Raw genomic sequence first — 25,044 nt, forward strand, 5'->3', positions numbered from 1 at the left:
GCAGTGTTTTTTCCGTTTCCCGAAATGGGCAAAAGTGGGCATTTTGGTTGGTACGCCTTCCAAGGAATCTATACAATGCAAGACTTCAGGGAGTTGGCATCACAAGGAACCAAGGTGCAAATCATGCCCTAAAGAAGACCTAGAGCCAAGCGTCCTATAAATCCATATTTGGCTATTTCTTCCGTCCTTATGGGCATTTCGTAAATAGGGTGCTTTATGGATTCAGCACGCTTCCCCCTGGCGGCTACGGGCGGACATTTAGGTACGGTAAGTCGACCCAGTTTCTCGTTGCAGGTCATAGAATCAGAGGATTGTAGAGCTCGTAGGGACCTCGAGGGCATAGCTGTCAACTTATAGATTTGAAAATAAGGGACCAGCAGCCTCGAAAATAAGGGATCAGCAGCCAAAATAAGGGATTTTGCGAGCACAGGTTTGTTCAACTTCTGAGCACCTCTGAGCCAAAGGCAGAAAGCCCAGCTAGCAGCCAAACGAAGCCTCAAGCGGTGGTTCCAACAGCGCAGCAACCCGGCGAAGGGGATGCAGCAAGGAAAACCAGTGCCACCTCTCCGCTGGGAAGCGCTGAACAAAGGCGAGTCCCCAGGCAACGCGGCCGATTTGATCGGCACAAGGCATGCAAGCTCCATCCCCCCCAGTCGTTCTTAGACTCCTTTTTGGGTGAGCAACACAGCCAAGCAACACAATTGGAGCCTCCCTCCTCCCTGGCCAGCAGGGAGGGAGGGAGGGAGGGAGGGAGAGGAGCTGCTTCCTTTGAAACCCGGGAAATTTAAGGGACATCATCAATAAGGGACAGCAGCGGGACATGGCGCTGGGATAAGGGACTTTCCCGCCAAATAAGGGACGGTTGACAGCTATGCTCAAGGGTTATCTAGCCCAACCCCCTGCCATGCTGGAATCTCAGCTAAAGCCTCCATGACAGATGGTCAGACAACCTCTGCTTAAAAATCGTTCCACTGTCGAACCACTCTTACTGTCAGAGGTTTTCCTTTCCTGCTTCATGCATCTCTTGCTCCTTCCCCGTCCTCCTCTTTCCTTTCTCTCCATACTGACTTGCCCTTCACTTGTTTATTTCCTTCCTCCTTTTCCTATTTTTACTGTTCACTAAGGAGAGTTCGTTGAACATACTTCTAAGAAAACCAGCTTGTGCTGCCAGTGGGCACATTTGCCAAGCCATGACAAGTCAGCAGAATAAGGCTGGGATTTTAGACTGAAGGAAAGTTCCGTTGAAATGGGTGGGAACTCCAGGTGAGCAAGCATAGCATTGGTTTGCACCAGTATGGAAAAGCTGTGGCACAAGTTTGGGAAAATCCTAAGGGAGTGAAAATTCTGAATCTCGTCTAGATTCTCCAGAACTTTACAATTATAACCCACAGGGCAAGCCCCCTGACATTTCAAGGGATGGAAGTCACACAACTGCTTCCTACACACTACATGTTTAAAGCACATCCAAAGCACATTCTCCACCACCAAAGAATTCTGGGTACTGTAGTTTAGCCCTCACAGAATTACAATTTGCAGTAACTCTTAACAAACTACAGTGCCCAGAATTCGGGGGGGGGGGGGGAGGAAACTGTGTTTCCAATGTGCTTTAAAGGTATGCTTTAGTATAAACACAGAAGACCTGCACAAAGCCACTGCTGCTACCGTCGGTTTTCTTTGAGCTGCAGCGAGCGCGGGTGCTGTGAGTGTGCGTCGCTTTTCCCCAGCTGGGTCCGTTCAGTGCACCTGTGCAAGGCCCTGGGTATCCCCTCTTCCTCAAGTGAGGTGCTGCTGCTGCTGCTTTTCTCACCGAGTGCTGAGGTGAAGGCGCTGGTGGTGCCGGCGCCTCTAGACATGCTTTTAAGGGAGCTCGATGTGGTGTACGTGGTTCTTTCCGCCCACCTCCCTATTCTATCTGCACAGCAACCATGTGATGTAGGTCAGGCTGTGTTAAGTTGTGGGTGAACATATCAGACGACACAGCGATTCTTCAAACAGCTCTTGTTTATTCACAGGCCAGAACAGAACTGAACTGAAGGGTTCAGCCAGCCTGCTTATATAGAGCTCCAGTACAACGCAACAGTAACCACTTTCTGTAACTATCCAATCACTGAACATCACTTTCGATCCCTTATTTGCATATGTGGACCTGAGTGAAAACTATCTACAGTATCCTCCTGTTGGCCCAGGGTGAGAACTTCAGTACATAACAGGCTGAAAGGCAGTGACTGGGTCACCAAAGTCACAGCCAGTGAGCTTAATACCTGAGTGGAGAATTTGCAGCTCTGAAGTTGCCCTAGCCCACTTGGAGACACCCCCCCCCCCTTTGAACTGGCTTGCACTTCCATCCTGTGAAGTGCCCTGATCCTGGCTTGCTAGTTTTCACAGCCATGGCAACGGAAGAGAAGCCAGATTCAGAATCAACCAAAACACAATCAACAACCTCCTCTTCAACCAATCAGGGCAAGCCTGCCCCTGTAAAACCAAACTATGCCCTGAAGTTCACGCTGGCAGGACACACAAAAGCTGTCTCATCTGTGAAATTCAGTCCCAATGGGGAGTGGCTGGCCAGTTCTTCGGCTGATACGCTTATAAAAATCTGGGGCGCCTATGATGGCAAATTTGAGAAAACCATATCTGGCCACAAGCTGGAAATCTCTGATGTCGCTTGGTCATCGGATTCAAACCTCCTTGTATCTGCCTCAGATGACAAAACTCTCAAAATTTGGGATGTGAGCTCAGGGAATTGCTTGAAAACCCTGCAGGGGCACAGCAACTATGCCTTCTGCTGCAATTTCAACCCACAGTCCAACCTCATTGTCTCAGGATCCTTTGATGAGAGTGTGAAGATATGGGAAGTCAAAACCGGGAAGTGCCTAAAAACCTTGCCAGCCCATTCTGACCCAGTTTCAGCCGTGCATTTTAACCGCGATGGTTCCTTGATAGTATCCAGCAGCTATGACGGCCTCTGCCGGATCTGGGATACAGCATCAGGACAGTGTTTGAAAACACTGGTTGATGATGACAATCCCCCTGTGTCTTTTGTGAAGTTCTCTCCCAATGGCAAATATATTCTAGCGGCAACGTTGGACAACACTCTTAAGCTTTGGGACTACAGCAAAGGCAAGTGCCTAAAAACCTACACAGGCCACAAGACCGAGAAGTACTGCATCTTTGCCAACTTCTCCGTTACTGGTGGAAAGTGGATCGTGTCTGGTTCAGAGGACAACCTGGTTTACATTTGGAACCTCCAAACAAAAGAGATTGTACAGAAGCTGCAAGGGCATACAGATGTTGTGATCTCTACAGCCTGCCATCCAACGGAGAACATCATTGCCTCAGCAGCTCTAGAAAACGACAAAACAATTAAACTTTGGAAGAGTGATTGTTAAAATACTTTCAGCATCACTTCAGAGACTGCTGTATCGGTGTTGGTGTTTTTTGAAGACCCATTTGCCAGGAAACAAAGCAACCTTTGAAAAGGTGATGTCTTCTAGTCTTGGCCCAAATAAACTCTCTTTGGCTTGTCTCCAAACTGGGCAAATATAGGGGGGTTGGGGGGGCGCGGGTGGCGCTGTGGGTTAAACCACAGAGCCTAGGACTTGCCGATCAGAAGGTTGGCGGTTCGAATCCCCATGACGGGGTGAGCTCCCGTTGCTCGGTCCCTGCTCCTGCCAACCTAGCAGTTCAAAAGCACGTCAAAGTGCAAGTAGATAAATAGGTAATGCTCCGGCGGGAAGGTAAGCGGCGTTTCCGCGCACTGCTCTGGTTCAGCAGAAGCGGCTTAGTCCTGCTGGCCACCTGACCCGGAAGCTGTACGCCAGCTCCCTCGGCCAGTAAAGTGAGATGAGCGCCGCAACCCCAGAGTAGGCCACGACTGGACCTAATGGTCAGGGGTCCCTTTACCTTTTACCTAATAAAAAGGTTCTGTTTTCTTTGATGAATTGGTAGCTTTTCCTACTGGGAAGCCGTTCACTATTCTCTCCTTGGAGAATAAGATGACATTCTCATTGCTTGGAGGGAACTCTGTCTCCTAACAGCAACCACCACCAAGTCAAAAACTTAAGAAAGAAAGAATCTGGATATGTTAACATTTTTAAAGAAAAAGAAAAAACGATCCAGGCAGGTAGGCCGTAGTACATAAAACTTTAAATAGAAGAGCCATGGCGGCAATTTTTTTAACGTGACCAAACAAGTGTTCTTTTGCCTTGCACCTCTTCACATTTCCCATGCATCCAAGTTTCCAGAACCTGTGATTTCTTTCTTTGTCCTTCTGTGTAATGCACTCTGTTCTTCATACTCTCCGGTAGATGCTACTTGACAGTAAAAGTCTTTTCACGCTTTTCACTACACCCCCACCCCAAATTATCTGTTCAACCTCTGTCTTGCAAAGTCCTTGCTTGTGGCTTTTTGTTTGTTTTTACTTAAAAAAGTATATTCTGGCAAATTTCACAAATTCTGTACAGTTATTTCAATGTAAAAAACAAAACAAAAATACATATTTTATCTTGGAAACCTCATTGTATGAACTTGTATTTGCTAATGGTATGGCTTTATTCTATTCCCCCCCCCCTTCCACATTGGTATATCCCTTTTCTACTCTTTTGCGTTTATCAATATTTTACACATTCTTCCCTTTTCTCTGCGCTTATCAATATTTTACCATATGCACAATAACAAAGTGGGATTCTTTTGTGAGGAAAAAAAGAAAGAAAAGAAAACCTGCATAAATAGTTCGTGGGTTTTTTTTTTGAGGCAGGTAGGGAAGGATTATAGGGACATGGGTGGCGCTGTGGGTTAAACCACAGAGCCTAGGACTTGCTGATCAGAAGGTCAGCGGTTCGAATCCCCGTGACAGGGTGAGCTCCTGTTGCTTGGCTCCTGCCAACCTAGCAGTTCAAAAGCACATCAAAGTGCAAGTAGATAAATAGGTACCACTCCGGTGGGAAGGTAAACGGCATTTCCGTGCGCTGCGCTGCTTTGCCAGAAGCGGCTTAGTCATGCTGGCCACATGGCCCGGAAGCTGTACGCCGGCTCCCTCGGCCAATAAAGCGAGATGAGCGCCACAACCCCTGAGTCGGTCACGACTGGACCGAATGGTCAGGGGTCCCTTTACCTTTACCTTAGGGAAGGATTATTTGCATATCCTGATCATGGTGAAAAATGCAACACCCCTCCTTTCTGCCTGTCACTGCTTCTTCCAGTTTGCATCAAACCAAAGAAATATCCCAACCGAAGGCAATTTTTGACACCTGGAGGCTGCACAAAAATAACCAGATATGAGGAGGAAAAGTGATAAAGGTCCACTTTGTAGAGTTGACCAGCACACTTGTGGGAATGAGGGCCAGGGAACGAAGAAGCCTGGCCAAAATTCGGTAAAGCACAAAATTAAGCACAGGTGTGGAGGGATTATAAAGCTAGGAGCCAGCCTTCAAGAAAGCATTGTAACAACAGGCCAAGTTTTTTATGGGTCGCTTTCCTTTTAAAAGAGTTGCCAGAGATACAAATAATTAATAATGTTTCTTTTAGTGGCAATATAAGCTAGAGGAACTGTCCTAAACACCAACCAAGTCTGTGGGCATAGTCATATAAAAGTTTAGCAGCATAGAGGTAACTGCATGGATGTTTAGCACTAATGCTGTGACTACTCTTCTCCTCTTCCTTGAGGGTGGATTTTTTATTTTATTTTACTGTTTTCATTGTTCTATTTTCTGGAAAGCAATAAAAGATCATTTGAAAGTCAGATCAAGTGTATTTTAATGTTTCTCCTGAAGGACAAAAGCCTAATCTTGTTGAATCATGATTATGAACTGTATAGACTAGATTAGCACTCTGAAACCATGAGATTTACGGTGAAGATCTTCACAAACAGAACCAGCTTTAAAGGTAAAGGTAAAGGGACCCCTGACCATTAGGTCCAGTTGTGGCCGACTCTGAGGTTGCGGCGCTCATCTCGCTTTATTGGCCAAGGGAGCCGGCGTACAGCTTCCGGGTCATGTGGCGAACCAGAGCAGCACACGGAAATGCCATTTACCTTCCCGCCGGAGTGGTACCTATTTATCTACTTGCACTTTGACGTGCTTTCAAACTGCTAGGTTGGCAGGAGCAGGGACTGAGAAATGGGAACTCACCCTGTTGCGGGGATTCAAACCGCCAACCTTCTGATCGGCAAGTCCTAGGCTCTGTGGTTAAACCCACATAGTGTCTGTTAAATATCCAAGGTTTCGAGAGTGGGTTCACATGCATACTAGTGCAAGTAGTTAAATAGATACCGCTGCGGTGGGCAGCTAAATGGCGTTTTCTGTGCGCTCTGGATTCCATCACAGTCCTCCGTGTACCAGAAGCGGCATGGTCATGCTGGCCACGTAACCCGGAAAGCTGTCTGTGGACAAACACCAGCTCCCTCGGCCTGAAAGTGAGATGAGCACCACAACCCCTAGTTGCCTTTGACTGGACTTAACCATCCAGGGGTCCTTTCCCTTTCCCTCACATGCTACAGTTAGAAAGTCAAATTGTTATGTATTCTGTTTCAGTTCCAGTTCAGGTTCTTTAACATTTTCTCAGCTCTCCAGTTTGGTCACAAGAGGGCAACTTAATTTTAAAATGCATGGTGTGGTGACTGTTTTCAACCCCGTTGAAACTGGTCCAGATACCTTGCACAAGCTGTTGCACTTGTAATGCAGTTCCTATAAACACAGCAATAAATAGTGAAGGGAAAAATTTTATTTTTAAGCATGGGGTTAAAGACCTGCGCAACATACTTCTAGTACAATAGAAGTACAGTAGTTGTAACAAAAGCGGTGTAAGAACAATTAGAAAGGACACTGTCATTTATTAGTTATATGCTTACATGACAAACACACACTGCATTCTTTACGTATCCCACTTATTTTGTATTTGTATGCAAGATACAGTGAAACTGATGGGAATTAAAATAGATTAATAGCAAAATGAAAAGGAAGGCTTTGCAAGAAGCTACTCTTATGGGCACACTTTTTTTCCTTCCAGGGGGCAAGTTTTGAAAGCTGAGACCTTTGATGGATTGAAAGAACAAAAAACCCATTATGAAATGATGCATAATGAAATGGGAAAAAAGAGTCCTTTCTGTTGGGGATAATTCAGACTGAAATTCCCATGTGTCAAAAAAGGTTATTTATGTATGACACTACTGCGGCCCGTGTTTTGTCAGCCCCAAAATGGAAAACGAGCAAGGTCCTAACTAAAGAATGGCAACTTAAATTGACAGAATATGTGCAGCTCGCAGACTTAATATACAGAAGAAGAGAACAAGAAGAACATATGTTCTTCAAATGTCAAAGAGAAAAATAACTACCAAACTTTTAGAAGACATCTGAAGGCAGCCCTGTTTAGGGAAGCTTTTAATGTTTAATAGGTTATTGTATTTTAGTGTTTTGTTGGAAGCCTCCCAGAGTGGCTGGGGAAACCCAGCCAGATGGGCGGCGTATAAATAATAAAATTATTATTATTATTATTATTAAAGATTGGAAAACCTTTATTGAATATATGGGAAATAACAGTGTACCGCTGAAAATGCTGGCAGCATTAAGATAAATTCAACAGTGTAATTAAGTTATATTGGATGTAATGTAATATTTAATGCTGTACTGTTTTTAACACTTGATTGGGAGCCGCCCAGAGTGGCTGGGGAAACTCAGCCAGATGGTCGGGGTATAAATAAATTATTATTATTATTATGGAATACTGAATGGTATAGTTTTTATAAAATATGCAGGGATTTATGATATGTAAAATGAACCATGGAAAGTGAAGAAGGGAAGTCACTGATATCTTAAGGATGTAAAAATGAGTACTTTAAATTGTAAAACAGAAAATTTAAATATATACATATATAGACACACACGTATATACATATACATATACACATATACACACACACACATATATATATATATATATATATATACACACACACACACACACGGTTACGAGTGGGGGGCATCGCTTGGAGCGGAGACTCGGAGGCCTCTTTCCCAGCCCGCCTGGGCGTCCGCCTTCGTTCGTCTGCGGAGCCGCCGGCCAGCTTCGCCCCCTGGCGGGGCGGGCGTCGGGTTCCGCTTCCCAGGCCGCGCAGCAGCTCCTCCTCCTCCTGCTGCTCTTTTTGCCGGGCGCGCGCCTCCAAAGCCGGCTGCTTTATAAAGGATCCGCGGCGGGCACCCCGAGGGGTCCGGGGCAGGCGATGCGGGCGAGCAGGGGGCGAGGCGCAGCGGCTGCAGGTAAGGCGGCGAGGGGGGCGCGCTGCTGCTGCAGCAGCAACAGGCGCCCACGTGGCGCACCAGCCGGGCGCCCCTTGGAGATCAGCTGTTTCGAGAGCCCAGGCCGGGCGCGCATTTTCCGCCCGTGCGTAATCCCGCCTAGGAAGCCCCTTACGCCTCCCTGCCTCGCAAGGCCCCAAAACTTGCCCGGTGCCCTTGCTTTGGCGGCAGCAGCAGGCGTGTCATTTTAGGGGATGCAACTTCAATTTTCTGCAAATTTCTCCGGTGACGGGTATTAAAAAATGTGGTTTTGGGTGTGAGGAATTCCCATCTGCTGTTATTTTGGGGGCTTGGCAAGTCTGCATTTGATGAAGATGCACATAAAGCGCTTTAGGAAAACCCAAGGATTTTAGTCTGACCTTCTGGCAATGCTAAACAATTATAATGTTAAATGATGATATTAAATGATTGCACTTGGCAATCATTTTTAACGACTTCTGTGTCCAACCAGATGCCTATGGAAAGTTGGGCATGAGAGTGATAGATAGGGGAGAACACTGAAAATTGGGTGTGTCATCTTACATCAGCAATAAGTGCTTTTCACTAGTTCAAATCCACCCATAGGTATGCTGTCCTTTTGGTTTTGGTAGTTCATTGAGATTACAGTACAGTAGTAAGATTCCCATCCCCTCTAAAGAGATTGCTGAGTTGTTTTTCTGTTGGAATGGCAGCAACTTCCGAAACTGGGAAAGAGGCTAGAAATCCATTTTTTGTGGCAGTAAAAGTGGTTTATTTATTAATAATAAAAAACAATAACTAATTGATTAACCAAAGTGGTTAATTGACTACATGAGCTTCCCCTTTCCATCCAGACATAGGACACTCCAGTCCGGGCACTGGACTGATGGTGTTGATGGGGATAAAGTTTTTTTTAAAATATTGAATGCTTAAGGATTGTACAACAATCTCTTTTTTAAAAAAAACCTGTTCCCCGCCTGTGGTGTTACTGGAAAGGATGTTCAAATTTTGTTCTTTTGTTTTGCAGGCTCACTTTGGTAAGGGTTGAGAAGAGTTGATGCATGAAAATGTTCCCCATTGCACTTTTGCTCTTAATATGGCTTTGTCTGAATCATTTGATTTTGGCAATTCTTGCAGAACCAGCATGACTTACCTAGTACAGTGGTGCCCCGCAAGACGAATGCCTCGCAAGACGGAAAACTCGCAAAACGAAAGGGTTTTTGGTTTTTTGAGTTGCTTCGCAAGACGATTTTCCCTATGGGCTTGCTTCGCAAGACGGAAACGTCTTGCAAGTTTGTTTCCTTTTTCTTAAAACCGTGAATACAGTTGCGACTTGACTTCGAGGAGCAACTCATAGCACGCCGTGTGGTAGCCTTTTTTGAGGTTTTTGAAGACTTTGGTGTTTTTTGAAGCTTTTCCAAAACTTTTCAGACACCGTGCTTCGCAAGACGAAAAAAACCGCAAGACGAAAAAACTCGCGGAACGAATTAATTTCGTCTTGCGAGGCGCCACTGTACTTGTGTTTAAGTAGGTTGCATTAGGAATCAGAGGGATTGGGGGAAACACATGGGATTATAGGATAATGTTACTGCAGCACAGTTTAGTGTGTGCTAAATGCTTCCCTTTTATAGTGTGCTTTTTGTCTGTAATGTTCCTAATCTACCTAGATTGTTTATTTAATAAAGGAACCATACATTTTCACAGCCTTCTCTTGGTCCCTGAATCTTAATGAATTTTAAACTATCATATCCATGGTTACAATAATTTGTATAAGTATGTACACACACTCATGACAGGCCTAGATGTATGGGGATGACAACTGGATAAAGTTTTAAGTGTGTACGTGTGACCCTAGTGGGTTGTTTATATTGGTAAGATTCTTACCCTCCGCAAGGTGGTGTTGTCCCCCTGCCTCCGGTTATGGAGGAATTTTGGCCCACAGTGTAATATGTCATGTGTTGTTGTTCACCTGAGGTTGTATTCACCTAATTTTAAGATCTGCTAAGGAACAAGTTTATTGTTATTATGTCCTGATGTGTAAAACTACAGAATTCAAAGAGGGTGTACTTTATTTTTCTCATAACTGTAAGTCTGAAATCTAAAACTATATCATACTCAAGTCTTGTTTTATGTTTGTTAATCCTTTCATTCTTTCATTTGATGTTGTTCAATGTGCAGGCACAATCGTTTTCTTCTTTTCACCCTTTTAGAGGTACCCATCATATCTCCCTGTGGGCTGCAGCAAACTTGATATTTAGAGCCACCACAAAACCAGTGGGAAACATGAAAACTAACCCTGTCATTCAAGCTGCCATTGACCTCACAGCAGGGGCTGTAGGTAAGACTGAGGAAATCCTATTTTCGCAAGATCCTTTAGAAACTGATAGCCCTTCTCCAGGTGACAGCAATGCAGGGCCTTAAACGTGCTGAGGGAGAGAACATGTTGACTTCACCATGCATCACCAGCTTCCGTTGTGTTGCTTTCCTTCAGTGAAATCTTGGCTATTGCTGAAAGGTAAAAGTGTAAACATGTCTGTCTTAATAGTTTTCCAGCTGTGGCTCTGAATTCATTTAGTGCTAGCTTTCATGAACATTTCAAAATACGTCACAAATAAAAGTTGAGCAATAAAGGCAACCAGAGACAAGATAAATTAGTTTTCTGTGTTTCACGTTATTGAACCAATACAGGGTTAGTACACCAGTCAGTTGACCTCCTATTAGTCTGCAGTCAAATATTCCAAGAGTACTCCTGTGTAAATAGCATCTTACTGGTTTTTTATTTCATCAGGGTGTGTTTTATTTTATATAAAAGTGTTTTGTTTTATATAAAAGTTTCTCCCACTGCCTGCCCACTGTAACTGCAGGCATCTCCAGTCAGGAACCCAGCTGAGTGCCAGACTGGGAGCTTCAAGACCCGGGTTCAAATCCTCACTAAGCCATGTAGCTTCTTACGTGATGTTGAGTTACTGTCAGCCTAACCTCCTTCACAGTGCTGTGGTGAGGATAAAATAAATCACAGGGTTTTTTTTTTAAGGTAATAGCATTGTTTCACAAGAACAGCTGTTAATTTTTCTTTGAAAGTTAGCCTAAACATCAAACTTGCTGATGTTGCTTTTTTTGTTGTATCTTCCCTCTCCTAGCAAAAAAAAAGGGCAACTGTTCTAGCTGTAAGTTGGGCACGGCTGCTTTTCACAATTGCTAGCTGCTCACAGCTCTCCGAGTTCAGAATGGCTTCCAAGAGCTGTGACTTCAGGCAGGGGCCTAGGAAGGTGGGTGGACCGTCCCAGGTGCCCTCACTGAGGCGGGTGACATTCGGTGCGGCCACAACTCCCAAGCTTACCCCGGGCTGTTCAGGTAAGGGGGGAGCTGTGCCGCTTTGCCGGCGGTATTTCCCCCTTCTCCCTTCATTTTGACAGCTAGGGGGAGGCTTGGGAGTCGCGGGTGGGCGGTGCGCCGAATGTCCGCCATGGGCGGCTCGCTCTGGCCCCATAGGTGGCTTGCTCCGCCCCCGGTGGCAGGACACACGCTACACTCCGGCCCCCTGAGGGCCCTCCACACCATGCCCCCCCCCAGAAGTGCACCTGACTTCAGGACAAGCACTTATTTTTGGTTGGGTACATAGCTTTGCTCTGGGGGGCCTCCATGGTGCATGGATTTGTTTAGGGTGTGGGGATCAAGCTTTTTGTGTGGGCCGGCTTGGGGGAGCATGGTTTCATGGGCCAGGAGTGAAGCCAGCACTATTTTCTCCAAATTCAGCCACTCCGGGCCTTTGGCCTTAGGGAGACAGGGCCTCCACAATATAGGTCTCTATGCAGATGACACAACCTTGATGGCAGAAAGTGAGGAGGAATTAAAGAACCTTTTATTGAGGGTGAAAGAGGAGAGCACAAAATATGGTCTGAAGCTCAACATCAAAAAAACGAAGATCATGGCCATTGGTCCCATCACCTCCTGGCAAATAGAAGGGGAAGAAATGGAGGCAGTGAGAGATTTTACTTTGTTGGGCTCCATGATCACTGCAGATGGTGACAGCAGCCACGAAATTAGAAGATGCCTGCTTCTTGGGAGAAAAGCAATGACAAACCTAGACGGCATCTTAAAAAGCAGAGAAATCACCTTGCCAACAAAGGTTCGTATAGTTTAAGCTATGATTTTCCCAGTAGTGATGTACGGAAATGAGAGTGGACCATAAAGAAGGCTGATCGCTGAAGAATTGATGCTTTTGAATTATGGCGCTGGAGGAGACTCTTGAGAGTCCCATGGACTGCAAGAAGATCAAACCTATCCATTCTGAAGGAAATCAGCCCTGAGTGCTCACTGGAAGGACAGATCCTGAAGCTGAGGCTCCAAGACTTTGGCCCCCTCATGAGAAGAGAAGACTCCCTGGAAAAGACCCTGATGTTGGGAAAGATGGAGGGCAGAAGGAGAAGGGGACGACAGAGGACGAGATGGTTGGACAGTGTTCTCGAAGCTACCAGCATGAGTTTGACCAAACTGCAGGAGGCAGTGGAAGACAGGAGTGCCTGGTGTGCTCTGGTCCAGGGGGTCACGAAGAGTCGGACACGACTAAATGACTAATCAACAACAAGCCATTTTGCACCAATGTGTGTGCGCACTGTGCACTGGGAGGGGGGATGAGGATTAGGAAAAAATCAGGCTGTTGCTGCCCACTGTTTTGCAAACACTGTTCAGAAGAAGCATCATATAGTATTAGGTTGTTATTATATTACATTTCTTACACGTGTCCCATCGTTTTTCCAAGGAGCTCAGGGCCTCATAGTGAGGCTACCCCACCCCCTGACAACGCTGTGGCTATTTAACTACAATGGAATCTCTGTTCCCAAATAACTCCGCTGTACATTATAGTTCTCGAAAGCTGAAAACCCAGAAGTAAATGCTTCTGTTTTCGAATGTTTTTCACAACCCGAACATGCGAAGTGGCTTCCACTGAGTGCAAGAAGCTCTTGCAACCCATGGGAAGCCGTGCCTCGGTTTTCAAATGTTTCGGAAGCCGAACGGGCTTCCGGAACGGATTTCGTTCAAGAACCGAGGTACCACTGTTCTGTTGGACTCAAGTCATTCTGGCTCTTGATATTACAGCTTTGCAGCACGCGCATTTGTACTGAAAGGAAATTAACTGGTAGTAGTCTGTGGAATAAGGGACGCGGGTGGCGCTGTGGGTTAAACCACAGAGCCTAGAACTTGCCGATCAGAAGGTCGGTGGTTTGAATCCCCGCGACGGGGTGAGCTCCCGTTGCTCGGTCCCAGCTCCTGCCAACCTAGCAGTTCGAAAGCACATCAAAGTGCAAGTAGATAAATAGGTACCGCTCCAGCGGGAAGGTAAACGTGTTTCGCCAGAAGCAGCTTAGTCATGCTGGCCACATGACCCGGAAGCTGTACGTCGGCTCCCTCAGCCAATAAAGCGAGATGAGCGCTGCAACCCCAGAGCCGGTCACAATTGGACCTAATGGTCAGGGGTCCCTTTACCTTTACTCTGTGGAATTAAGTAGTGCAGTGCCTATTCATTCTAGCAGTTGCTGTTTTTAAGTGTGCCACATCGCTTTTTCTCAGTTATAATTTTAGCGCTCTCAGAAACTCATTTCATTTTGCTTTATTTGCTTTGTTTCATTTTTTTAAAAAAACTGCCGTTCCTCTGTTAAGATTCCAGGATGGTTTACAAAATATAGCTGAAACAATATATTACTTAAGGAAACTTATTTAAAACCTTAATCCATATTTTAATAAGGGGCATTGGTGAGTGAAGAGATTAAATTTGTACCATCGCAGGGAGACTTCTCATGTTTGCAAATGATTGTTGTTGTTTTTTGTGCAGGAGGCACTGCCTGTGTGATTACTGGCCAGCCATTCGATACCGCCAAGGTGAAAATGCAAACGTTCCCTGCCATGTACCGAGGGCTTGTGGACTGTTTTGTGAAGACTTACAAGCAAGTGGGGTTTCGAGGCTTCTACAAGGGCACCACCCCGGCTCTGGTCGCTAACATTGCCGAAAATGCAGTGCTCTTCATGTGTTACGGCTTTTGCCAAAACATTGTGAGGAGAATCGTTGGACTAGACAGGAAAGCAGCGTTGAGGTTGGTGACCGACTTTCCTATTCCCTCATATACCATTCTTGTCACTAGGAGATGCTAAAAATAAGTATCAAAACAGGCAGGGCTAGGAGCACAATCCTTTTACTAGCTACACAATGTATGGCTTGATTATTTTACAGTGATACCATGGGTTAAGAACTTAATTCGTTCTGGAGGTCCTTTCTTAACCTGAAACTGTTCTTAACCTGAGGTACCACTTTAGCTAATGGGGCCTCCCACTGCTGCCGCCACCACCGCCACGCGATTTCTGTTCTCATCCTGAAGCAAAGTTCTTAACCCAAGGTACTATTTCTGGGTTAGCGGACTCTGTAACCTGAAGCGTCTGTAACCCGAGCTACCACTGTATTGTATTTTTTATTTTTTAAACTTCTTAGCTGCTTGGCACGTGAAGGTTCCAAGCAACTTGGAGAAAAACATACAATGCATAAGGCAGGGGTCAGCAAACTTTTTCAGCAGGGGGCCGGTCCACTGTCCCTCAGACCTTGTCGGGGGCCGGACTATAGTTTGAAAAAAAATAAAAATGAACAAATTCCTATGTCCCACAAATAACCCAGAGATGCATTTTAAATAAAAGCACACATTCTACTCATGTAAAAACATGCTGATTCCCAGACCATCCACAGGCCAGATTTAGAAGGTGATTGGGCCTTAGTTTGCCTACCCATGGCATAAGGAAAACGGGGCGGCAATCATATAATAATACATTAATATTTTATATAACAGAACATTTATGGAGAAACAAAAGCAACATCAGCATATGAAGAAATATATTAGCTGTGTGTGATTCTGTTCTCAAAGATGTTTAACAGAGAAAGTACAATTAAAGGAGAGAGGATGTAAATGAAATTTTAAGATAATTGGGTTGTATCCAATGTTTGTCAGAGTGGGCCCACTGAAACCAATGGAAATGACTAATTTTGGTCCATTAATTTTAGTGAATCTGTTTTGAGTCTTAGTTGGAATCACCCAAATGTAGTTTTATGGAATACGTTGCGTCTTGTGGCTGGGAAATTCCTTAGAAGTTTGCTAGAGGAGTTTGGTAGGAAAGGCGTCAACCAGTGATACTTCGGTTATACCGTATCCTGCCTGACAGCTGGGATGGACTACCTGATTCAGTACATCTCTTGCTATCCTGATTCTGCACTGGAAGCCAGATGCCCTGATCCTTGTACAGTGGTGCCTCGCAAGACGAAATTCATTCGTTCTGCGAGTTTTTTCGTCTTGCGAAGCATGGTTTCCCAAAGTCTTCAAAATCACCAAAGTCTTCAAAAACCTCAAAAAAGGCTACCACACCGTGTGCTATGAGTTGCTCCTCGAAGTCACCCTGGGTATTAACGGTTTTAAGAAAAAGGAAACAAACTTGCAAGATGTTTTCGTTTTTTTTCGTTTTCCGTCTTGCGAAGCAAGCCCATAGGGAAATTCGTCTTGCGAAGCAACTCAAAAAACGAAAAACTCTTTCGTCTTGCGAGTTTTTCATCTTCCGAGGTACCACTGTACTAACAGTGTCCCCTGCTTCTGTGTGTGGGACCACTCTGTTGTCATAAGGTGCTCCTCTGCAGGGAGAACTGGAACTCTGCATGGCCACCACTGTGTTGCAAGTCAAAGCTTCTGACTCCCGTGTGCCAAACACAATTTGTCTTTCTTGCAGTGACCTTCAAAATGCTGCTGCTGGCTCCTTTGCTTCTGCCTTTGCAACCTTGGTCCTCTGTCCCACAGAACTTGTGAAGTGTCGCCTGCAGGCCATGCACGAAATGCAGTTATCTGGGAAAATCGTGCACGGACACAAGTAAGTATTTTTTGGAACAGGGTGTGACGATCACACAGGGCCCCCGGACGTTTGACAGTCTATTGACCCTGTGCCACCACTGTGATTGCTTTCTTCGCTGCCACCAACCCTTTTCTAACGGGTACACACGGAGCCCAGTCAGTTGTTAACATTAACAAATAATCAAGTTTATTTTTATAGGCATGAACAAGCTTATGGTTACAGTTAATTTTTCTTGGCAGTTTCTTAATCTTAGTTCCTTAACTGTCCTATTCGATCCTAACAACTTCAAACTGATTATCCCAACTAACTATCTGACTCCACCTAACAATTCCTCTCACTCTCTCACCACACAACTTGACCAACACAGACTATTCCTCCCTCCTCCTTCTTCAACTCCCAACTTCTTCAACTGACTTCTACACAACTCTCCCTCTAACCCTAACTCCTCCTATCAGTTTCCACTGGCCAATCACATCACACTCATTTTAACCCTTTCCTTATGACCCACCTAGGAGGCAAACGCCACACAGGGGTCATCAACCTAAGGCCCACCGGCCATAAGCGGCCCATGGGGGTCATTTAACCGGCCCCTGGACCCCCGCCACCCACTCGGTCAGTTGGTCAGTTCCCGTGCACCGTGCTAAACCGGAGCAGATTGGGGACTGCCTTCCACAACGCTGGCCGGCTTCCCATTGGCTGCAGGAAGCTCTTGCAGCCAATGGGAAGCTGTGCACACCTCCTCCAGAAATAGTGTTTGCGCATGCATGCGCGCATGCACTCCAGCCCGCTGTGGCGTCTGCGGGACCGTGAACCGGCCCAAGCCACAAAAACTTTGCCGGCCCCTGGTTTAGAAGCTCCTGTCCAGACCAATGCTTTGTGCTGTACTCAACGAAATCTATTAAGTGCGCATCCCCCAAAGCCATTAACAGTAACACTTAACATTTCTGCACACTCCTTTTGAGCATTCAGACTGTTTCACATGCGTTGCCCTTACAACTATGTCAGTATTCTCGTCCCCCTCATGTTGCAGGTGGGTAGGTTCAGGATAAGTGTGGCTACTTGCCTAGCAAGTTTCGCGGGAGAGGCTAGATTAAACCAGAGACATACTGGTTTGTAGCGTTGTTTCTTAGCCAGCAGTCTACCCCCGTTCTGACAGCTAATCCTTTGTACTGGCAAGATGTCCCCTGCTTGTAGAGATGGTGCCCTTCCTGTTGTTGCAAGCTGCTGCTTCCGTTGGGCCGGCCTCAAAGACTCTTGTTGGTTCTTCCCCCTCTTAATATCCAGCCTTGCATATGTTTTGGCCCAATTCATCTCAGGCCTCGCACGCACTTATCCCCATCCCTTCCAGTAGCACTTTCCCCTCGAGATAGGAGCCTTTTTATGTGAGGGCATAACGTTGCTACAATAAAGGTTGCAACAATGCACAGAGCAGTCCTGGCTGAGCCGGATAGTCCTGCCCCAACCTGGCCACAGTGATCCATGTGACGGTCACCTCCAGGCTTGACTACTGTAATTCACTCCACACAGGGCTGCCCTTGAAGCTGTCCTAGAAACTCCAGCGGGTGCAGAATGCTGCAGCGAGGCTCCTCACGGGGTCTCTGCCATGGGAGCATATTCACCCAGTGCTTTTCCAGCTGCACTGGCTCCCGGTGGAGTACAGGATCAGATTTAAGGTGCTGGTTATGACCTTTAAAGCCCTTCACGGCCTAGGACCCTCGTACCTACAGGACCGCCTCTCCTGGTATGCCCCACGGAGGACCTTAAGGTCCATATATAGCAACACCCTGCAGGTCCCGGGCCCTAAGGAAGTTAGATTAACCTCAACCAGAGCCAGGGCTTTTTCGACACTGGCTCCAGCCTGGTAGAACGCTCTGCCTCATGAGACCAGGGCCCTGCAGGATTTGATTTCTTTCCGCAGGGCCTGTAGGACAGAGTTGTTCCACCTGGCCTTTGGCTTGGAGCCAATTTGATTCCCTCCCCCCCTCCCCCCCCCTTTCTTCCCCTGTGATGAGGCTGCATTTTAATATTTTAATGTTTCAATATTTTAATTGTTGTATTTTAATCTTGTTTTGAAGTTGTATTCATTCAACTTGTTTTTATTATTGCTTGTTAGCCGCCCGGCCTTGGCTGGGGAGGGCGGGGTATAAATAAAAATTATTATTATTATTAAAGGGGTGTTGTAAAACACAGAGGTGTTTTAATAGCAGTGGTAAAGGGTGGATTTAAATCAAGCAGGTGGTGAACTTATCTCCCCCACCACCCAAGGGCCAACTTTTGACGGGTGGAAGAAGCCCTGCGTCTCCTCCCCTCTCCTCGGCTTTGGTACGCAGATGGAGAGCAGCTTGTCTCAGTTGAGCCCTGCTTGCAAAAGGATAATTGGGAGCTCAGTTTCAGCTCCAATGGTTCCTTGAAAGCAATGACCTCGCCTGCCCCACACCCAGCTCCACCTACGATGTTGGGTGTGGTTGGAGGAAACCGACATCCAAGCCAAATTGGGACTTGTAACAAGGTCCATGGGCTAGAGATTCCGCTGCCCTTGATGGGAAGCACCCTACGGATAAAAGGTTGCCATGATTGCTGCCTGAAACAGAGTTTGAATTGCTTCCTGCTCAGTCTTTGCTGTAGCTGAATTGCAGGCAAAGGCATGGCAGAGAATTAAAGCTCAGAATTCCCCCTGGCTGTTTGGCTTCTGCAATGGCTCAAGAATCTCCTGTATGGGAATGGAACTATTTTATATATACAGAGTTGCTGCCTGGCCTGCATAGGCCACATCCCAGTCCAGAAGCAGCAGAAGGTCCTGTGATAAGCTTGGACAGTTGTGTGTGTGTGTGTATATCCCTGCCCAAACCACAAGAGATGGTGGTTTCATAAATATGGGGTGTTTATTCAAGGATCCCCATGCATCTATCCTAATCATGGCAAGTTTCTCCCTTCAACAGGAGGCTGTGATTCACTTATTCCTGTAGAGCAGTGTTTTCCAAACTTGGTTCTCCAGCTGTTTTGAGACTACAACTCCCATCATCCCTAGCTAGCAGGATGATGGTCAGGGATGATGGGTGTTGTAGTCCAAAAATAGCTGGAGACTCAAGTTTGGGAAGCCCTGCTGTAGAGCTTGGCCTCAGATGTATCTAGAGCTCAGACTGCGATCCTGGGCATATCTTGCAAGTGCTTTGGCAACTCAAGACGAAAATTTTCATCTGAGATAACCAGGGACTGGACATTTGCTTGTCTGCATCGTACAAAACCACTGATAAAGCTGGACTTGATTCTTGAGGAACGGAAGCCTCCGATTTAATTTTCTGTGACTATTTCGTTATCTCACCATGTTCTAGGACAGGAGCTTGACGTTCCTAATTGTGCTTCTGCCAGCCTTGTGGGTACAAGGCCTTGAGCAAATGGCCCCCCTCTTTCAAAAAATAATAATTCACACAGTCAGTTTCCGTTTACGTAACTGTTCTGACAGTTTTGTTCCTCTCTTAGTACAGTTTGGTCAGTAGTGAAAGGCGTTCTGAAAAAGGACGGTCCCTTTGGATTCTACCGTGGCTGGTCCAGCACTTTGCTGCGCGAAATCCCAGGCTATTTTTTGTTCTTCGGAGGCTATGAACTGAGCCGAACGTTTTTTGCATTTGGAAGGCCAAAAGAGGAATTAGGTATGTTGTTTGACTTGTTAAGGGTGTTTAAATGAGTCTAAATAGTTCTGATAGAGCAACCTTCCATAGGTTTTTTTTTACAGTGTTTCTAATGTTGGGAATGAAACTTCTCCAATCCTTCCATAAACGAATGTTTATGAAGTGCATCGACTTGGTTCTTCAGTCAGCCGTGTTGTTTGAAAATACACTGTTTGGCAATTTGGACAATTTCTTACGAAACTGGATTACTGGAATATATTTTTACATGTAGCACTAGTGATGGGGTGTTAAGAGGATGCGCATTCTACGTATATTATGGTTGTAGAGATGAATTCTACACCTGCTCTTTCACACCGCCAGAGTTTTGCATTTGGTCTCACCTGCCCCAAAGCAAGAGCATTTGAGAGAGGCAAGTTGTCCTCATTCCCTGCAATACAGCAGTCATCTCAACAGCTGGCTAGCAGCACACACAGAGGCACAGCTGAGAGCACATCCCAAGAAAGGCCAAAGGGACAATGAAGTAGGAATGGAAAGACAGGTATCATACGATTAAAATTAACTCCCCATGTGTCCAATCTATATCTGGCTGCTGACCGTCCCTGGGAGATTTAATGTATCTTGTACTGTTTGTGCATGTTGTGGCCCAATCGCTCTGTGTGTGTGTGTGTGTGTGTGTGTGTGTACAATTTGTTTTTACACTACTAGAGTGAGGGAAACGGATGGATGTTTTGCTTCAGGTGCCGAGACGTCTTAGGCCACCTCTGCTTGGTTTTGTAGGTCCTGTGGCACTGATGATCAGCGGCGGTTTCGGTGGCATGTGTCTCTGGATTGCTGTCTATCCCATTGACTGCATCAAATCTAGAATTCAGGTTCTTTCCATGGCTGGAAAACAGGCAGGCTTCATGGTAACATTCGCAAGTGTGCTCCGGAAAGAAGGTTAGAAAATGAAACCAAAACCAGGGCTATGGGACGGAGAATATCAAGGAACCTATACTGACACAAATTGTGGACTATACCTAGAACTAAATGTCTTGTGTTCCATAGCCTTTATATATTTGTTTTTAATTATTTATATATTCTCTATTATCTACTATTCTGTTATCTCTGCCTCTAATTCCTGCTAAGGCAGGCATAGGCAAACTCGGCCCTCCAGATGTTTTCGGACTACAGCTCCCACCATCCCTGATCACTGGTCCTGTTAGCTAGGGATGATCGGAGTTGTAGTCCCAAAACATCTGGAGGGCTGAGTTTGCCTGTGCCTGTGTTACGGCAACCCTCACCATAAATGAATTCCATTTTGGTATTGAGCAGTATGGGTTGGATGCAACTAACTTTTACTCAAAGTAGACCCAGTGAAATTAATGGCTACAACTAACTTGGGTCCATTAATTTCAATGGATTCACTCTGAATAGCAGTATGTAAGCCCTCTGGGATAGCTAAGGCAGTAGAGCATGAGACTCTTAATCTCAGGGTCATGGGTAGTTTATACTATTCTATATATAAATAATGCCATTATTCCACATTTTTAAAAATGCTATAGTTGCAGCTAAGCTTTTAAGAATCGGGAGGGAGACTGGTTCCAAGCAGCAGCTTTTGTTAACATTTCAACTCTTATTGACAGGTGTATTTGCCTTGTATTCGGGACTGAAACCAACTATGATTCGAGCGTTCCCAGCCAACGGTGCATTGTTCCTTGCCTATGAGTACAGTCGAAAACTGATGATGAACCAGTTTGAGGTGTAATATTTTTTATTGTAGACATAAAATCATTGGAAACCTTTATAGGTCATGAGAGCTGCTGCAAGAACAAAAAAAAAATCAAGTTTTAAAGATTCTGGTTTTATTTTTTAAACTGATGTTTTAAATAAATATGTTGGGGGTTTTTTTCTAAACTTTGTGTGGTTACTTGCGTTCAGTGCCTAGACAACTGCAGATAATAAGATCTCTTAAGAGAGCTTGGATGGTCAACTAATATAAGAGCTATACAAGCAATGCTGTGTTGGTTTTTTTAAAAAAGCATGTTAAAGTAACACATTTAATTCTGTCAGGTTATAGTAACTTCCATGCCTTAAGAGCAGAGAACACCTGTCCAGACTTAATCTGTTGGGAAGCCAAACAACGTTAAGAATTCTATACAAGTGGCTTGGCCAATTTGCTTATGTGACTCACCAGCACTAAAAGGCAAGGTAAAAGTAAAAAGGTAAAGGACCCCTGGATGGTTAAGTTCAGTCAAAGGTGACTATGGAGTACTGTACTCTACTCGCTTTTCAGGCCAAGGGAGCCTGAGCAATGGGAGCTCACCCCATCACATGGATTCAAACTGCCGGCCTTCCAATTGGCAAGGCCAAGAGGCTCAGTGGTTTAGACCAGTGTTCCCCAACCTTGGGCCTCCAGCTGTTTTTTGGACTACAACTCCCATCATCCCTCGCTAGCAAGACCAGTGGTCAAGGATGATGGGAATTGTAGTCCAAAAACAGCTGGAGGCCCAAGGTTGGGGAACACTGGTTTAGACCACAGCGCCCCCCGCATCCCCATAAACCAGCACTAAACAGTAGCTAATGCATGAAAGCACAAGCTGCCCCATATATGCTACCCCAATGTCACCACTCTTATGTTGCTAGTGAAATCAAGAAAATGAATCCTGCAGTTAAGTGCAGTAGCCTATATTCACATCTGAGTTTTCTGTTTCGCTACAGAGTTCTACAGAGCAGTTTTGCTCCATCTTTTGTGTGCACACTTCTCAGAATATCTTAAAGTAATATTGCCTTTTCCTTTAGGAAAAAAACAAAATAAGGACGAATTACTGGTGTGTAAAAGTGGCAGAGAAGGTTTATGTCTTTTTAAAGACAGCAAATTTAATATGGCCTAAGCTGCTGTAAAGGGACGCGGGTGGCGCTGTGGTCTAAACCACTGAGCCTTGGGCTTGCCGATTAGAAGGTCAGCAGTTTGAATCCCCGCGACGGGGTGAGCTCCCGTTGTTCAGTCCCAGCTCTTGCCCACCTAGCAGCTCGAAAGCACATCAAAGTGCAAGTAGATAAATAGGTACCACTCCGGCAGGAAGGTAAACGGCGTTTCCGTGCACTGCTCTGGTTCGCCAGAAGCGGCTTAGTAATGCTGGCCACGTGACCCGGAAGTTGTCTGCAGTCAAACGTCGGCTCCCTTGACCTATAGAGCGAGATGAGTACTGCAACCCCGAGTTGTCCACGACTGGACCTAATGGTCAGGGGTCCCTTTACCTTTAAGCTGCTGTAAATGGGAGCCCACTTAGTACTGTCAAAAAAACCCCTCAAATTTGCTATCCTTCAGGTCAACTCTAATACCACATGAGGTCTAGAATTCAGGAGTCTAGTTGGCTCCATGAGCCTCTTCAAGGATTGAGCAGAACGTTCCAATTTGACTGCTATTGCAATGGGTTGGGTAGGATGACTGGGTTGTATTCTGCGCCATTAAATCAGGCATGAGGAACCTGCCATCAAGCAATAGCTGCAGAGCCACAACACTAGTCACATTCATTATTGCTGGACTCGCGGGACTTGCAGTTCCAACGTAATCTAGCAGGCCACCATCTGTGCTTTAGAGGTAACCTGTAATAATAATAATATCAAACTGCTGAAGTCAAGTCCTTGAGCCAAACCTCTGGAGGCCTATGTGAAAGTAGCTTACAACAAGTCTGAGCAACTTCCAATTCCAAATAACAAGCCCAGGAAGAGAGTCCGGTGTGCAAGTGAAGTGGTCAGTATAACAATATAATGGCCGCTGTATCCCGAGCCTCCCAGTTCCAGGAACATCCACGCCACATCAGCAGAAAAAGGGTACTAAAAGCATTCTTTTCACAATGCTGGGATATTGTATTCCCAGCTATGACTAACCCCAGCGAGCACAGACAATGGTTAGGAATTATGGGAGTTGAGAGTGCCAAAAATATCCAGTGAGCTGCCGGCTCCCCATCCCTCAGTTTGGTTAAATGAAAATTGCTGCTAGGATTAAATGGGCGAATCTTAACATAGCTGGTCAGATCTTGGTGACCGAAGCAACGTCTAATGGTCTCAATTCAGAAGAAGACCATGCACTGTCCACATACCACAGAGTTTGTATTGAGATCAGCCACCTGAGAAGATGGGAAGGGAGTGGTAGAGTTTTAAACACTGGAAACTATTTTTCACATCGAGACACAAACAAGCTGACAAAATTAATTGCTTTAATCATTATAAGCAACACACACAAAATAGCTAGGCCAGCTCTGTGTTCAATATTCAGTTCTGCAATGTCCTATACAGACACAAATGAGATTTAGAAGGCAATACCATAGCTGAGCATCATGATCCTGGGAAGGAAATGGAATAGGAACTCTTGTTTTAAAACTTGCCACTGTTCACTTCTGGTTAGCATTCACCAAAGTGCAGCTCCACAGCAAAGTCTTCCCTGAAAGTCTTCCACATCCTTGGCTTGTGTAGGTTATCAATTTCATTTCTAGAAAGGTAAAGGCTGGGGAAAGGGGGGAGGGAAGCATTAATGAAGAGCATGTAAATCCATGCGCAGGGAATGGCACATGGTCAAGCATTTTCCTTCTGCGTTTGATCAACCTATGGTGGAGGAGGTCCCCACACCACTCAGAACCCTGGAGAACCTCACGTGGGACCTATGGCACAAAGAAGGGGCTCCCCCTTGCAGAAGTTACCACTCCCAATTCATGGGAGGTGACAGTGGCGTAGCGTGGGGGGTGCAGGGGGGCCGGCCGCACCGGGCGCAACATCTGGGGGGGGGTGCGCTCGCACTCGCAGCTCTCTGCCCCCTGCTAAAATCCACGGGTTAGGGGGCGCAAATTACTTGCCTTGCCCCGGGTGCTGACAACCCACGCTACGCCACTGGGAGGTGATAGCACAGCGCTCGTCCTTTCCACCAACCCACCAAACCCTGGTATGTTGATCCAACACAGAAACAGAACACCTGAATAAGTCACATTGGAAATACAAAACGAAGTCGCTACTGGCAGAACACGGGAGCATGTACCTCATCTGTAAATGCTGTCTTCATCTCCCATTTTTAACCACACAATCCATTTTTAGCACAAAAACATGGCTGCCTCCCATTTGCTGGGGACTCATCCTCAAGCTTGTGCTCAGTCATTCTCCTAGCGTTGATGAGCTACAGTAGTAGTTGCAGCTATGAGGCAGCCATTTCTGTTCTGTCCTCCATTTCTCACCATTGTTTCCATTCCATTCCGTTATGCTATAGTTCACCTTTATAGCTCACCTCACTCTCTCCACTGTGGCCAAAACCAATGTAA

General features: G+C 45.7%; 3 protein-coding genes across 5 annotated transcripts in view; 2 read left to right on the top strand and 1 right to left on the bottom strand.

The window, feature by feature from the left end:
- Positions 1–127: 127 nt before the first annotated feature.
- On the top strand, positions 128–5,740 carry LOC310703167 (WD repeat-containing protein 5-like). The gene is made up of 2 exons (XM_083495311.1): positions 128–262; positions 2,013–5,740. Exon 2 carries the CDS (start codon positions 2,388–2,390, stop codon positions 3,387–3,389), a length of 1,002 nt encoding a protein of 333 aa, XP_083351437.1. The 5' UTR covers positions 128–262; positions 2,013–2,387; the 3' UTR covers positions 3,390–5,740.
- Positions 128–21,649, top strand: SLC25A15 (solute carrier family 25 member 15). 2 transcript variants are annotated; one of them, XM_083495314.1, is made up of 7 exons: positions 128–262; positions 10,460–10,587; positions 14,083–14,341; positions 16,008–16,145; positions 19,608–19,777; positions 20,534–20,692; positions 21,379–21,649. In XM_083495314.1, exons 2-7 carry the CDS (start codon positions 10,533–10,535, stop codon positions 21,498–21,500), a joined length of 903 nt encoding a protein of 300 aa, XP_083351440.1. In that variant the 5' UTR covers positions 128–262; positions 10,460–10,532; the 3' UTR covers positions 21,501–21,649. The 2 variants fall into 2 exon arrangements, with proteins under 2 accessions (XP_083351440.1, XP_083351439.1); XM_083495313.1 differs by lacking the exon at positions 128–262 and adding an exon at positions 8,041–8,252.
- A 2,292-nt stretch (positions 21,650–23,941) lies between these two features.
- The window catches only part of LOC310703116 (phosphatidylinositol 3,4,5-trisphosphate 3-phosphatase TPTE2-like), a 32,263-nt gene continuing 31,160 nt past the window's right edge, over positions 23,942–25,044 (bottom strand). For both annotated transcript variants that reach the window (XM_083495193.1, XM_083495194.1), the window contains exon 19: positions 23,942–24,242. In XM_083495193.1, the coding sequence (XP_083351319.1) occupies positions 24,140–24,242 (103 nt within the window). In that variant the 3' untranslated portion in view covers positions 23,942–24,139. The remainder of the gene's footprint in view (positions 24,243–25,044) is intronic.

Source organism: Podarcis liolepis (genome assembly GCF_965112155.1).
Source record: "Podarcis liolepis genome assembly, chromosome: 3".
NCBI lineage: Eukaryota > Metazoa > Chordata > Lepidosauria > Squamata > Lacertidae > Podarcis > Podarcis liolepis.

Coding starts and splice junctions, on each gene's coding strand:
- LOC310703167 (XM_083495311.1), top strand. CDS start 2,388: ATGGCAACGGAAGAGAAGCCAGATTCAGAATCAACCAAAACACAATCA.
- SLC25A15 (XM_083495314.1), top strand. CDS start 10,533: ATGAAAACTAACCCTGTCATTCAAGCTGCCATTGACCTCACAGCAGGG. Junction 10,588..14,082: donor CCTCACAGCAGGGGCTGTAG/GTAAGACTGAGG, acceptor TTTTTTGTGCAG/GAGGCACTGCCTGTGTGATT. Junction 14,342..16,007: donor GACAGGAAAGCAGCGTTGAG/GTTGGTGACCGA, acceptor TCTTTCTTGCAG/TGACCTTCAAAATGCTGCTG.